The sequence below is a fragment of the Coenobita brevimanus genome, chromosome 50 (assembly GCF_032717465.1).
Source record: "Coenobita brevimanus isolate Jiangsu-jjx chromosome 50, ASM3271746v2, whole genome shotgun sequence".
Taxonomy (NCBI): Eukaryota; Metazoa; Arthropoda; class Malacostraca; order Decapoda; family Coenobitidae; genus Coenobita; species Coenobita brevimanus.
In genome coordinates this window covers 47,928,489-47,944,315 of record NC_137003.1, presented here as the reverse complement: position 1 = coordinate 47,944,315, position 15,827 = coordinate 47,928,489, and the positions used below count along the sequence as shown (strand labels likewise).

Sequence of the window (15,827 nt, the reverse complement as noted above, 5' to 3'; positions counted from 1 at the left end):
TCACTAAATTGAATTAAATCCTTAGTGTTCCTTTACACTAACTTGGCCCAGATTTTTTTCCTTTTATTGCTTATTTCACATGTACTAGAATAAGACAATATCATTGCAATGCATCTTTTCATACCACTTCTTCATGACTAGTATCATAGTCTAGGGCCTATCTATTGCTACAACAAACCATTCAAGGTGGAAAGACATAAATTTTAGGCCAAATTAAAATAAACAGAGTACTGTATAGTAGCAGCAGGAATAAAGTAAAAAAGACACCACTTAGGTGGCAAAAAGAGGTATAGATAATGATGAAGATGATAACAATAATGACAAACATTGCCTGTGCTCACACCTTAGGTACAACAACCTGGTGTCCTACCTTGAGGCCCTCGCTGCCTGGGTGACTGAGGTAACAAACCAAGTGTCAGCAGTGTGGAGTTATGTCAACGAGCAGTTCCTTATGCCAGCCATCCAGTGGTTTGGTGAAGCAACTGGGGGAGTCATGGGTCAAGTATGGGAGGCTGTGGTGATGTTCAGCTTTGATTTATACACAGATTTGGCAACTAAACTTTCTGAGTAAGTGGGCATGAGAATAGCTCTTTTTGTTGTTGTTGTTGTTGTTGGTGGTGGTGGTGTTGTTGTTGCTGAGCAACCCTGGTCTGTCTGGCTGAGCAGAACCATCAACCACAGGCAAGCAGTTATCCCAGCATGGCTATCCTGTAGAGTGAACCAATGTTTCCTTGAGACAGACGACAACTCATCACAGCAATGCATGGGGAAGAGTGTAGAGGTTTGTTCCTGGATGGACTCTGCTTTTGCATCTCTCCATCCAGTTAACAGGGCACCACAGTAGGCCCCACATCTTTCTGTTGTTTGGTTATATGGTTGCTGCCCAGTGTTTGAATAGTTTCTTCAGTTACAGGAAACCATTAGACTTGTCACTCAGTGTAGAGTCAATGGAAGTGGAAAGAAGGGGGATAAAAGTGACTGGAAAAATGGGATATAGAATGAAGAAGGTGAAGGAAGATGTAAGCACCTCTTCATCAAGTGAGTGGATGATGGTTGCCACCACCTACCTTGATGAAGTAAGGTAAAGGTTGATTTGTACAGTATGATTATATGGCAGCCAGTATTTACAAGTAAGTGCATGCAGATGGCAAGTAGGAGGTACAGTATAATTGAGTTGAGAGGAGAATTAGCGACCAAATTTTCTAAGTACAGTATGTGAATATGGATGGCAGTGGTGAGGTATAGTTGGTTTGTTTTAACCTGATGGAACTGGTCCACTCCCACAGCTTGAACATTAAGTTGTGGTTCCTTAAAATTTAATGAGCCTTGTTCTGCATAAATCAATATGAAATAGTATTACAGGTACTCCAGTTTATAAAAAATATGTTACACATTTTTCAAAGGATACACTCCATCTAGGTTATATAGAGACAAAATGTTATGGCTAATGGCTAATGTATCTGTGTCTGTCTATAGCCAGATCCCATAATCTCATTAGGAATGGCCACAAATGAATTGCCTCCATGCCATTCTGTTCTCCACCATCTGGCTGCTCTCTCTTTAACTCACACCACCTCACTCGCACATATACCTCTCCACTCCATCCCCTCATTTCATCATCTGATGCCACCTTTCCTGCCTTCCCACTACCTCACTCATATACACTTTCCTAGTCAGTCTTTTATTCTCCATTCACTCCACTGGGCCATCTTTAAATTAAACCTGCTTCTGGTTCAAGATACAGTAATAGGTTAAAAAGAATTAAAAACAATTTTTTTGAATTAACAGCAGTTTTATAGTAAATGATGAAAAACTTTAGTAGAAGAAACGAGATTGGTAAATTTAATAATGAAGCAGACTTAAATGAAACAGCTAAATGAGGGATAATTACTGTTATTGTTATTGTTATTGTTGTTGTGATCCCAGGCTCATCTGAATGTGAACCTAGTAAACTGCAGACCAAGAATACCAATCTTCTGCCATTCATCATTCTTCTTTCAGGGTTAGGCAGGGAGATGAGAGACATTTGAATACTGTAATTGTAGTTCTCAGGGACATAATTAAAACCGAGGGCTTGATGATGTGGACAAACCCCTCATATTTACAATAATTTTTGGTGCATGTGATAAAGATGGAACATGCCTGACCTCTGCAGATGTAATGCAGGCTGATCACATCCAACATATACAGGTGTTCCATATATGATTGCCAAGTTTGCTTACATTTATATGATTTGGGTTTTAATAATATGGCCATTATTCACTAATCCAAAAATATTCTGTTTGCCAGATTGATGGTGTACATACAAGCACAGGTTTTGAATTTGGTGGAGAGCATAACAGAGCAACTGAAACAACTGAACAGTGTGATACAAGAATACATGGCTGAGGCTCAAGCTGCCATAGGGCCATACTTTGATACTGTCTTGGGAGCTGCTCTCAGGTAAGCATCTGATTCTTCCTCTAGTTTTGGTGTGGTTAAAAATGTTATCTGCTGTCTGAAAGAACTTGAGTTTAATCCCAGACTGGGGTGAGGAACAGTCTGTTGATTTGAATTTTGTTTAAGCAGGGCATTCTAATACACAGTACAGATATTCCATGAGACCCACCAGCATATCATAAAAATGCAATCCCATTAATAACATTATGCTAGTCCTGAATGAGACAGCCCTAGCATTCATTTGCTATGTATGGTGGGTATTAATGCCAAAGTGATTACAGTGTGTGGCACATAGAAGGACTGCTGGACCTTAGGGAATGGACTATCAAGTTTGTACCAAAAGCTGCACAAAAGTACAAAAAGAAAAGCGCATAAACTGTTTTTTTTTTCTTTTTCAATTTTTGGTACATAGGGTTGTGTTGTGCTGGGAGTACATGAAGCAAAATATACACCAGTCAGAATTACTCATGAGGTAAAAAAGAGAGAGAGAGAGAGAGAGAGAGAAGGTGCTGAAATACTGAGGAAAACTACATTACCACTTTGTATGTGTGTGATGGATAATTGTACACAGTCAGTCCCCATACTTTCAGACCCTAGTACAGTACTCCTGGGGCTCCAAGACTTCCAGACAGGGCAGCTGATTTGACCCCATTGAGATCAAGAGCCATGAACAAATGTCCTCACTCTAAGAAAATTTGGTAAACAGGAATAGGATGTTGAAGAATGAAAGATGTTTTTAGTTTCCCATTCTCAAGTAAATGTGGTAAACTGAGATACAGTACAGTGTTGAAGAATGAAAGATGTAACTGATCTCTCTCTTGACAGTTACAAGGATGAGGTGGTGGCTGCCTTACAAGAGTCATGCTGGCAACACTTAATGGAGAAATTTACAGCCCTCACAACTGTTCAGGAGGTAAATCATGCTGTGAGGCATTAGTAATTTATTTTATGGGAGACTGGTGAAGAGAACATGTGTGAGTGAGGTGGAGGGCAAGCATGAGGTGCAGGATGGGGTGGAGAGGTATATGAATGAGGGTGGTATGAGTCAGAGGGAGGATAGCATACTGGCAGAGAACAGGGTGATGTGGAGATGATTTGCCAGTGGCCACCCCTTATGGGATTAAGGGTTATATATAGTTAGGAGACAGATAGATAGTATGTCATTGACATTTTCAGTGGTGCTAGAGAGGAGTGCCTTAATGTGGTGGCACTGATCTAGCTTAGCACCAGTTATATAAACATTCCTCAGAGTCCTTCCTATCCCCCAAAAGGAAGATGGTAGACTGCAGGAGAGGGTTAACTTCAGCCTACTGAAAATGAGTCCTGTCTGGTAAAGGGTTAAATGTCTGGAGTTAGTAGCTTAGCCCAGCACAGAGCCAATGTGCTTCTGATGGGACAGTAAAGGATTGGATGATGAAGGAATGGACATAGTTCATGTTTCATGTTTCACAGTATACTCTACTTGATGTACAGTAATATATCACCTAAATATAAGAGAGGTATATAGAGAAACAAGAATAATGGACAAAGCTATATTATGGACCAGTTTTGCCAACTGGTCAGGTAAGTAGATCATTTTTCCTCTCTCACAGGCAAAACCAGTCATTAACCCTTTAACCGCGGGTGTCATTCCAGAATGACATTGCAAAAACTGGACCAAACCGCGGGTGTCATTCTCGAATGTTTGTGAATATTTTGAATACCCCGCGTTTTTTCCGTGCGCCAATTGTTTCAAGGGAGAGTAGCTATTAAGTTCTTTCACTCCAGCCGACCCCCGCCTCCCTCCTCCCCCCCCTGGGGCCCCACCTCCCACCCCCTGGGCCCCCCACCCCACCCCGGACCAAACACGCATCAGTATCTGTCCAGCTATGTGAGCGACAACACCGCTGATATGGCAGTGAAGTGCGGGTAATGACAGTGCCTTTTACCTGCCTCAGTGAACACAGAGTGGGTGTTTATCATATGTGCAGTGTTCATATATGTTTATAGTATTATTATCAGAATGAGGTTGGCATTTGGTAATGGTGTATGAGCGAAGGTAATGGTGTGTGAGCGAAAAATAGTGATTTTAGATCACTCACTTCTAATGGCACTGCCCATCCAGTGATAGTCAACGAAATCATGAAACCTACATCATTGCAAAGCCGAAGGTTAGTACTTTCTAATGGTACCTTATTTTTCGCTCTAGATTTATTCTGTGCAGAGTTACTGAAAGTGACAGTGATATACAGTGATGCGACAGTGACGTGCTTTACCAATAATTGTATAATGGATAATGTAGTAATAAGGGATATTTTGCCTAGAAAAAAATATAAATATTGGCCAGTATAATAAGTGATATTGTAATAAGAGAATCTGCGGCACTTGTGTAATTCTGCGGCACTTGTGTAATTCTGTGATGCGACAGTGATGCAATATAGTAATAAGTGCAGTGTAAATATAATGTATATTGCCCAGATTATATGTAAAATAATATTAGAAGTTAGAAATAATGAGAAGATCGCCTGAAACGTCAGTGAGCGGGTGACGCTGCAGTGAAGTGAGGCGCAGCCGCAGTGAAGGGCGGGCGCAGCCGCAGTGAAGTGCCTTTTACCTACCTCAGTGAACACAGAGTGGGTGTTTATCGTATGTACAGTGTTCATATATGTTTATATTATTATTATTATGAGAGAGTGGTTGGCATTTGGTACTGGTGTGTGGGGCGTAAAATTGTGATTTTACACCCCTCACTTCTAACGGCTCTGCCCGTCCTGTGAAAGTCAACAACCTACATCAATGGAAAGCTGAAGGTTAGTACTTTCTAATGGTACCTCATTGTTTTCTTTAGCTTTATTCTGTGCAGAGTTATTAAGGTTTAAAGGTTTGTTTACATTTGGCTGAAACCCCCGCGGGAGAGGACAGTCAGACCAAAACAATACCCGCGGTTAAAGGGTTAATAAAGTTTTGTTATTAACCTGATTTTCTCTACATCACCTCCATATAAATGGCCTGATGTCTCTTACACATCTTGTCAGAGAAGGTTCTCTTTTGTTTCAGTGCTTAACCAAAGAATTTCTTTGATGCAGCGCTTCTCAGCAAGGGGAATCCTATGTGACGGCAGCCACCCCAAGGCTTGGTTTGGAATATGTAGGTCTTAGGCAGTCTGTCATTTGTATCAGAAGATAGAGAGTTATATTGTATTCTAAAGGCTTCAGATAGATTCTTCAGTGCTAGATTAAGATTACGGTATATAATTTGCAGGGTGTTGGAGAAGCCCTGGCTGTCCTCATTGAGTTCCTGCAGCCAAACGAATACCTCAGCCGACTCACCATAGTGAAGGACAAAATTACAGAGTGGGCTGAACAAGTGTGGGCTGTTGTTCAGGGTAAGTATTTACCCTGTCACTCTTTTCTGTCATTAAAATAACTTTATATCACTCTTTATATCACAGATTTATATATATAACTTTTCTGACTACAGGCAACTTAAAGTGAAGAAAGTGTAAATTCAACAGCAACTTAATGATGAGGCATCATCAAATGTTTTCATCATCACAACCTGTTTTCCTACCTGTTTTCCTACCCAAAGATGGGATAAGGTACAACCCCACCAAAAAAAAAAAAAAAAAAAAAAAAGAACAGTAGAAGGAAAACAACAACAACATGCCTTGTGAAATGTGCTACACACATTCTTATGCATCATGCAAGCTCCCCTGTTACTGACTCCACTTCACAGACATAACCATCCTTACATATGCACATCATAATGCCTATTAGATAAAGTCACTTCAATTACTTTCAAGTTAAGTGAGAGTTGCCGACTCTTGTCATGTGCTTCTCAGTACAAAATTCATCCAGCAATCATAATAACTGCAACAACTTGAAATGATGACTAAGTTTTCTTCCTCCATGCTAAAAGATCTTTGTATGCAGCATTTGTTAGAATTGTAATGCTGTATGGTACAGTAGTGAGACCTGGGAAGCAAAGGAAGAGGATACTCATCAGCTCAAACTTACAAACATAACAGTGATTAAATGGATGTGTAGTGCATCCTGGAATGTGAGACCTGGGGGGACTAGGATTGTGATTGAAGAGTTGGAAGGAAGGATGGGACATGAATGTATTGGTAATGTAATGAGGAGGGGTAGATTAAGATGGTTTGGGCATGTTGAGAGGATGGAGGATGACAGTTGGTTGCAGAAAGTGAGAAATGTGAACATCGGGGGTAGGGTTGTGAGAGGCAGACCAAAACAGACCTGGGACAAAGTCACAGAGTGTGACCTCAGTGATAGGGACTAAGGCTGCTAGAGATCGAGCAGTGTGGAGAGCTGCCATTAGGTGATTGAGGCCAAAACATGAAAGCATGTTGGAGTTATAAATCATATCATCAATGATATGAAGAGTATCAGAGGAAGTGACATGCTCTCAGATGATGGGATGTGCATGTGTATAGATGTGAGAAAGGCATGTGGAAATATGTTTTAATGGATTATCGTTGCTGCATTTATTAAAAGATATTACAATTGGCAGATGCCTCATAGTTGGGTGGTTAGAATTCCCTAGTCAGAGTGATGGCCTTTCCAAGATTTGATTTTTAAGAGGTGACTAGATGTTTTCAATCATGCCATCAAGTAACATAGGTTAGTCATTTCCCCTTAAGTGTACTGGACTAAGGTATCCAAGCCTCTGGTTTCTACACCTCAAAGGGCATAAAATGGGATTGGCAGTGGCTGTTTTACCAGTAACATTACAAGGTAGCTCATTGTGAGTTGTTCTGTATTTACTTTCTTTGCTGCAAGGGTTGTGTTCTAGGTAACTTAAGTGATTTCAAAGCACTCATTTCATGGCAGTTATTTTTAGCATATGACACCTTTACATTCCTCTGCATGTTATTTGTATAATTTTTATTTTAACATGGGATGTGTGTATAACACACAAAGGGATAGTAATGGTAGCTGCAACCCCAGGCTTATCTTAATGTGAACCTGGTGGACTGTAGGCTTAAGGTCCTCTTCTCCAGCAGTCCACCCTCCTCATTTCAGGGAATAGGGAAGTACAGTAACTGAGAGACATTTGTATAACCGTTAATTGAGTCCCCTGGCTATATCATTGTTACCACATGAAGGCATCCCTTTCCAGCACCTTACAAGGCAATACTGAGATATAATGTGTGAAATAAATAACTGAATCATTAAATCACTAAATCACTAAAGGAATGGTGTTACATGGTCTCCAAAGCCACCTGGAGTACATCCTAAGCTTCTTGTCATTTTACCAGAGTGGGGTCTGCAGCTGCAGCAGGCAATTGTATCAGCATGGAAGTCAGTCAGTGGAGCGGTGGTGGGATTCTTCACTCACATCTACAATACATTGATGGAAATGGCCACACAGATACAAACTGATGGATTCTGGATTGTGGTGAGGAAAAGTTTACTAACCAACTGAGCCTGGAGATGTTATTTAAATTTTTTCTTGCCATCTCTGGACAGTTTTATGTGGCATTGAATGGACTTAAAATAGCCAGGCAGGTACAGGATGATGAAATCCACCAAGTTGAATACAGTAATATCTTTTTAGTTTTTTTTCCATTATCTGACATTGCAGCTTTGGATAGCCCTTATATGCCGAAGCATGTCTACGGCATGCTGATAGAAATGGCCATACAGATACAGGCAGATGTATTTGGAGTGTAGTGAGGAAAAACACTCATTAACTCTGTACCCAGGGACCCATTTTTGTTTTCCTTGCTATGTCTGGACAATTTTTATATAACTTAGAATACATCTTAGAACAGCCACACAGATATAGGTTGATGGATTACAAAATGTGATGAGGAAAAATGTTCATTAACTCAGTGAATCCAGAATATTTTATTCATTTTCATCCTTGCCATCTCCTGACAGTGTAATTTAGTATAGGATAGAAAATAACATACGATAGAGCTTTTGAACTAGTTGTTATTGTTATATATCAAGTGGAACAACTTTAAGAGAGACCTGCTTTTGGACTGTGAATAAGGCACTAAACACACACACACACACACACATTCCTTCTAATTTTGGAGCATCATTGTAGCTATGGTAAAATTATGGGCAACTCTAACTTAACAGTGGCATAGATGTTGATATACCAACAGATTAATAATGAAGGAACTGATTGAAGTGAAATGACAGTAAATGAAAACTAACTATCTTCTCTGATTCAAGATGGATAACAAAGCTGCTGAAATTCGAAATGCAGTGTCTGAAGCATCCACCCAGCTACTTGACCAGCTTTCAAGAATTGGTGAAGGAATCATCATGTACATTACTGAGCATCCTCTTTATGTCCAAGTCAAGGAAAGCCTTGGAAGTCTTTATGAATGGGTTAGTTTTTATTTTGAAAGCAGTGTACAGTTTACATTCAAGTTATGTTTTATAGGTACAAAAAGGCAACTGATCTATAGTTATCAGAGATGCCACTTTCTGTCACTGTAGAAACACCCTATCCCTACCTAGTGCTTTGTATAGGCATGAGAGGTTTTGAAGATTTAAAGTGAGAGGTGCATATGCATACTTGTTCTGTTAGAATGGCTCTGTTTATAAATGAGAGAGTTTGTATACATCATCAAAAAGCATCAACAAGGTGCATGCATGTGAGATGCAGGTGGTTCTTGTTAAATGTCAAGGATGTCTTCAAGATATCACTTTTTCATACATTTGGTGGTGTAAATTGGGGGAACTGGCAGATCAGCTATATAGGTATCAGTGAAACCTTGTTATAGCAATATTTCTGTTGTTTGTTAAGGAATTTAACAGTGGAATAGAACATAAAAAGGCCTACGTACATTGAGGACTCACTGTACTTGTATATGGTAGTTAGCTCTTACTTAAAGTCAAGGATGTATGCAACTTTAAGCAAGACATGTTTCAGGTTCATGATTAAAGTGTAATTAGGAAAAAAAAAATCAATCCAGCTCTGCATTGGTTTGATTTACTTTCAGCAAAGTTAACTTATGAGCAACTTAATCATGAAATTAAGTTGAAAAACTTTATGTTAAGACTAGACATCCTTTACTCAAACAGCCTAGAATTGCCATCTCTCCACATCACGAATGCTGAGTTGTAGCAATAGATGAGCGCTAATTATGATTCTAGTCTTGAAGTAGAGCTATGAAAAGGATGTTGAGCTGGAGCATTGTCATTTTCTGCCATGAAACTCCATGAAATAGATGCCAAAAGACAAATCTGGGCCAAGTTAAGGTGAAGGTGCTATACTTTTATTACAACCTCTTTGTAGGTGATGACTGTCTGGGAGAAATGGTCTTCTGGGGTTCGTGATGACCTCACTCTGCTAGAACACATCCTCTTCCCAGCAGCTGACATCATCCACAAAGCACTTGACCCACACAACTTCTTAGACAGGTTGGTGAACTAGATACAAAAATACTTGGGCATTATTATTATTATTTTTTTTAACAGATCAGAGGAAGGAGTAACAAAATGAATAAAAAATAAATAGATAATAAATTAAAAACACTGACACATTACTTTCAGGTGAGCCATAGCATCTTGTATTAGCCTGAATGTAACAGCAACCTAAATGTATTCATGTCAGTAGCAGGGTTAAATACAGCATATATCCTTTCATGACTTTCCCACAGTGCTTATTTTCCACCCAATTTCCACCCTCTCAGAATTTTGTGAGTTAGCTGATAATTTTCCCACATTGCTGATTTCTCACTTACTCATCATCTACATCTTAGATTTGAATGAGTTCAGGCCACTAAGTCTCTAGTGTTGTTAATTCCCTACCTGATCATCACCTGTATAGTCTTACATTTTAGGAATTCAAACTGTGTCATTCCTGTCATTTATAAAGGCTCCAACTTGCTTGCATGCATTGGCCTTGGTCACCTAATGGTGGCTCTCCACATTGCTCGATCTGTGGCAGCCTCCCAATTCAGTCCCTTATCCTTGAGGCCACACTCTATGATCTCTTCCTAGGTATTTTTTGGTCTGCCTCTTGCAACCGTACCTCTGAAGTTCACACTTCTCACTTCAGGCTGTTATTATAGTTCTAAATTTTGACCTAAGCATCAGCCAGCCACTTCCTCTCGGATTTTATGAGTTCAAGCTGATAAATATTGTGAAAGAGGATTACATGGAATTGTAGTTGCTACACTTCTGATTCAGTGCCATATGTGAATTGACAGTCATGGTGTTATTTCAAGACTTTGAGGGCTAGTGAATTCTTCAATGAGCTGGAACTTTTGAGAAACGAAGATCAGCCTTCATTATTATTAACCTTATTATTATTATTATTAATATTATTACAGTAAACCTTCGATATAACGAACCTTTTTAGAGCAAACATCAGATATAACGACCCTCCATTTCCAGAGCGAGCTTCCGCCGGATATAGCCACCTTTGGTCTCTATATCCGGTGGAAGTTCACTCCCTGGCATGGTAAGTGTACTGTAACAGTACTACATTACATTATAGGCATTGTATTTATATGTACAGCTTCATACAGAATGGTATTTACTGTACATGTACTGTATAACTACATAAATCATTGATTGAATTCTCCATGTGAAACTTCATAGGGTAAGTTGTGGTTGCCCATGTAGGACCGAACAACTCCACGGATATAGCAACCTTGCGTCAGTAAGCCCTTGGTTAATAACGACCGTCGGATATAGCAAATTTTCGGATATAACAACCACTCGTCCCCCCAATTAGTTCGTTATATCGAGGGTTTACTGCATTATTATCGGATACATTTATGTGAAGCTACAGAATGTGGTGAAAGTTTTTGACTTATCAGATAAAGCCAGGATTCTGGGGGATTGAATGATGAGTGAATGGAAGGATTGCCTATTGGATTAGGCAAACTTGGGCTGTCTGGATTTTGCTACTCTCCACACTGCCTTAGGGTGGGAAAGGAGGTATGGATGATGATGATGATGATGATGATGATGATAATGTTAATAATGATGATGATGATGATGATTATGTGTTATTATTATTAATATTATTTATTTATTTATTTTATTCATTGCTATCATAATTGTGACATTCATCCTCTCAGATTTTACGAGTTCAAGCCACATTCACATGGGGTGATCCGTTACAACCAGTACCATCTGGCAGACTGGTGTTCTTTCTTCGAGTCTCCTGAATGGCACGGATACTTCAGCCCGGTGAGATGACTTGGCCTAGTGGGCACGAGAATGACAGTGACATAAGACTGGAAACGAGGGGACGTGAGGCAAGAGTGAGAATTTAGGTGACATGAGAGTGGAAGTGATTGTCCTATGAAGCAGTGGAAATGAGAATATGATTCAAGCCAGCAGGAGCGAGAATGGAGGTGATGTGAGGGTGGAAATGATTGTAGGGATGATATGAGGCAGTGGAAATGAGAATATGACTTGAACTAGCAGGAGTGAGAATGGAGGTGACGTGAGAATCGAAGTAATCGTAAGGTGACACGAGGTTGTGGAAATGAGAATGTGGCCTGAGACACTGGGAGCGAGAACAGAGGTGACATGAGATTAGAAAATGAATGTAGGGGTGACTAGAGGCAGTGGTAATGAGAATGAGGGTTACATGAAACAGTGAACAGGGATGACAAGAGAACAGGAATAAGTTGAAGTGACATGAGGAAGCAAGAGTAAGTACTGATATACTAATATCATGAACCAGTGGAAATAAGAAATTAGGTAATATGAGACGGGAAATGAGTGTCAAGATGACTTGAGTTGATGAAAATGGGAGTAGAAGTGATTGTAGGAATGTTTGAAGGGATTATGTGATGCAGTGGAAATGACTGTGAGAGTGATATCAGACAGTGGAAATGAGTAGACATGATACAAGGCAGAGGAAATTATTATAAAGTTACTTGAGGTAGTGGAAATAATTACAGAAGTGACTTGAGGTTGTGGAAATGATTATGGATGTGACCTGATCCAGTGGAAATGATTATGGACATGACATGAGGTTGTGGAAGTGATATGAGACAGTGAAAATGGGTAGACATGATACAAGGCAGTGGAAATGATTATAAAGTTAAGTGAGGTAGTGGAAATGATTATGGAAGTGAAATGAGGTTGTGGAAATGATTATGGAAGTGACATGATGTAGTGGAAATGATTATGGAAGTGACATAAGGTAATAGACATGAATATGGAGGTGACATGAGCTTGTGGAAATAACATGAGGTAGTGGAAATGATTATGGAACTGACACAAGGTAGTGGGAATGAGAATGGAAGTGACACTAGCTTGCTCTTCCCTGCAGTTACCCATGGAGCAGCTATTGGAGTCTGAGATGGAGGAGACCAGTTGTTTGTGGCGTCTGCCTGGCTTCCCATTTGCGTTCCTCCCACCTTTCTTTGCCACTGCCACAATCTCAGGTGCACACATTACCCACCCACATTGTTTGAACATGTATAGTCAAACACAAAAATTAATTGGCCTCTCTTATCTCTCTTATCAACGGATTCATAGATGCTAGAATGAAACTTAGCGGACAAAGGCGAATATTATTACTCACAGAGGGATGATGATATACAGCTGAGTCCACTACAATACATTCAAGCATTGGCAAATCCAGTCATGAAAGAGAGGCAGGAGAGGTGAAAGGACTGTTGTATTTGACTGTACAGTATAATACAACTGCTCACGTATGATTAGTATATATTATGTTTCTGTTTTTGAAGATCTTGTCAATGTTTAAGCCTTTTTAATTCACTGAAGACAACTTTGTGCACTACAAAAAGTAGTGTGGGCAAGTTTTTTTAATGGCCATAATGGCCATATGCCTTTACTGTCACTAACTCCTACCTGTGGCTTCGGGTTTGAATTTGGACTTTTCTTCTGTGCCAGCTGTCATCCAAGGCTGAAGAGTCTAGCCTCCATTAGATCATTGTTTTGTTGTTGACTGTTTAGATGTGGTTCAGCCTCCCATCTGAAAGTAGTGTGCAAAAAATGCTACAGGGTTTTTGTCTCCTTGCCAATCCCATGGTAGCACCTCCCAGGGATGATAGTGACAGTCCACCTACTTCACAAGTATGATATGTTATCATTACTTTGAGGACCACACATAATCCTTTGTTAATATTTCCCCAGGGCAACACGTGACCACCTTCGATGGGCTCCACTCCCAGTTCCTTGGCTCCTGCTCTTACCTGCTGGCCAAGGACTTTGTTGGTGGGGAGTTCGAGGTGGTGGGGATATATGAGAGTGGGGCCGAGGATGGGCGAGAGGGCGAGGCAGGATTGGAAGCTGTCATAGTACATGGTCCTCGAATTGATGTCACACTTTACCTCTCAGGGGCCGTGTCCATCCGTGTCATCCAGCCTGGTGCTAAGGTGAAATGTTGCGTCATGTTTTTATGTATTTATTTTGCATACTTAAAAAGGATACCATACTTCCTCTGAACGAACCCACTTATTGAGCTTGGCCATGGAACATCTGATGCTTTCTGTGGATTGGAAGCTAAACCAGATTCCAAAACCAGCTAATTCAGTTCTAATAGTTTCTGGAAACTGTTGGAAAAAAATTGAAATCTGAGCCATGTAATAAAGTTTTTAACTGTGTGTATAAAATATACTGATATCTTATTATTTATTTACACACAGCATTCTGTTACTTTCAAGAGGCTGTACAATAAGTGACATAACAAATGGTATCCTGTAACCCAGAAAACCATTTACAACCACTACATTGGGGATTAACCATATAACTGGCAATTGTATCTGGCAGGTTTATACACTGAGAGAAGCCTCTGTTCTGGTGCTTCCTGACCTCGTGGTATCTTGCAGCAATGTAACCCAGAGTTGTGTGTTTGCTGTGTCACCCAAATACTTCAATAGGTCAGTGCCAAAGTTGAGGTTAGGTGGAATATTGATTGTCAGCAAATGTTTGTTTTTGTAGAGTACAGTAGTTTAATTGTGTGTATATGTATGTGTGTGTATTTACCTATTTACACATTGTCCTGTCTCCATATCTACATATTTCCAGTCTAGTTTTAAACACAAGAATGTTTTTTGCCTGCACCACCTCCTTATCTAAGTCATTCCAAGTACCTATGCTTCTCTTCAGGAAACTAATCCTTTTAAGATCATTAAGACATCTACTTTTCCTCAACTTGAAGTCATGACCTCTTTTTCTTCCATTGTCCAACACAAAAAGATCCTTTCTATCGACCTTTTCCAGTTCTCTTACATTTCTTAACATCATGATCAAGTCTCTTCTTTCCCTTCTCTTGTGCAGTGTTGGTAACTTCAGTGTTTCCAGCCTCCTTGTAGGTCAGTTCCCTTAAGCATGGTATCATCCTTGTAGCCATCCATTGAACCCTTTTCAGTTTATCAATATGCTTTTTCCAATGAGGTGACCATACCACAGCTGCATACTCCAGTCTTGGTCTTATCATGGTCACTATCAACTCCCTCAGCATTTCCTCGTCCACATAATTAAAAGCCACTCTTGTGTTGGTCAGTAATCCATAAGTGCCTCCAATCATTCTGTTTATATGCTTTTCTGGTGACAAGTCAACCTGAATAATCACTCCCAAGTCCTCCTCATCTATTCTTTTACTAATGATCTCATTGTCCATTATGTATGTCTAATGCAGTCTTTTTTTTCATCCTGAAAAATCACTCCCAAGTCCTCCTTATCTTTTCTTTTATTAATTATCTCATTGTCCATTATGTATGTCTAATGCAGTCTTTTTTTCACTCATTCCCATTTTTAATACATGACACTTCTTGGCATTGAAGTCCATTTTCCAAGTCTGACTCCAGCTGTGGAATTTATCCAAGTCCTCTTGCAGTTCTTCACAGCTATCAATACATTTAATATATTTCATGATTTTAGCATCATCTGCGAACATACTTATGTAACCATTCAAACCTTCTGGCAAATCATTTATATACTGTATATCAGAAACATTGTTGCGGCTAAGACAGAGACCTGGGGTACTCCACTGGTCCCATTTTTCCACTGGGAAACCTTGTCCCTTATGACAGTTCTTATTTGCCCTCCTATCAGATAATCTTCCATCCACTCCTCCAAATGCTTTCTTGAGATCTAGATAGATACAATCTGCCCACCCCTCTCTCTCTTATGACATCTATTACCCTACTATAGAAACTTAATATGTTAGTAATACAAGATCTTCCTTCCCTAAAACCAAATTGTTTTGGTGTGTGTGTGTGTGTGTGTGTGTGTGTGTGTGTGTGTGTTTCAGCCATGAGACACTCTTGCAGTATACTGTATAAAAAGACTAATACTGTATATAATTTTCCTGTGATTTACAGCAGACTTGTTAGCCCCCCCAAAATATAAAAAATTAATGATTTATAATGCACATATAGTAGTCAGAATCGGTACAAGGTTATACAGTTTGACCTCAGGGATATGGGA

General features: G+C 39.8%; 1 protein-coding gene across 1 annotated transcript in view; it reads left to right on the top strand.

Moving 5' to 3' along the window:
• The window catches only part of LOC145399781 (uncharacterized), a 95,158-nt gene that overhangs the window by 69,627 nt on the left and 9,704 nt on the right, over positions 1 to 15,827 (top strand). The window contains exons 30-42 of the mRNA XM_080272330.1: positions 349 to 567; positions 2,290 to 2,442; positions 3,265 to 3,352; positions 5,680 to 5,803; positions 7,697 to 7,836; positions 8,625 to 8,783; positions 9,697 to 9,821; positions 10,765 to 10,866; positions 11,031 to 11,063; positions 11,492 to 11,603; positions 12,700 to 12,814; positions 13,530 to 13,771; positions 14,166 to 14,275. Coding sequence (XP_080128456.1) covers positions 349 to 567; positions 2,290 to 2,442; positions 3,265 to 3,352; positions 5,680 to 5,803; positions 7,697 to 7,836; positions 8,625 to 8,783; positions 9,697 to 9,821; positions 10,765 to 10,866; positions 11,031 to 11,063; positions 11,492 to 11,603; positions 12,700 to 12,814; positions 13,530 to 13,771; positions 14,166 to 14,275 — 1,722 coding nt within the window. The remainder of the gene's footprint in view (positions 1 to 348; positions 568 to 2,289; positions 2,443 to 3,264; positions 3,353 to 5,679; positions 5,804 to 7,696; positions 7,837 to 8,624; positions 8,784 to 9,696; positions 9,822 to 10,764; positions 10,867 to 11,030; positions 11,064 to 11,491; positions 11,604 to 12,699; positions 12,815 to 13,529; positions 13,772 to 14,165; positions 14,276 to 15,827) is intronic.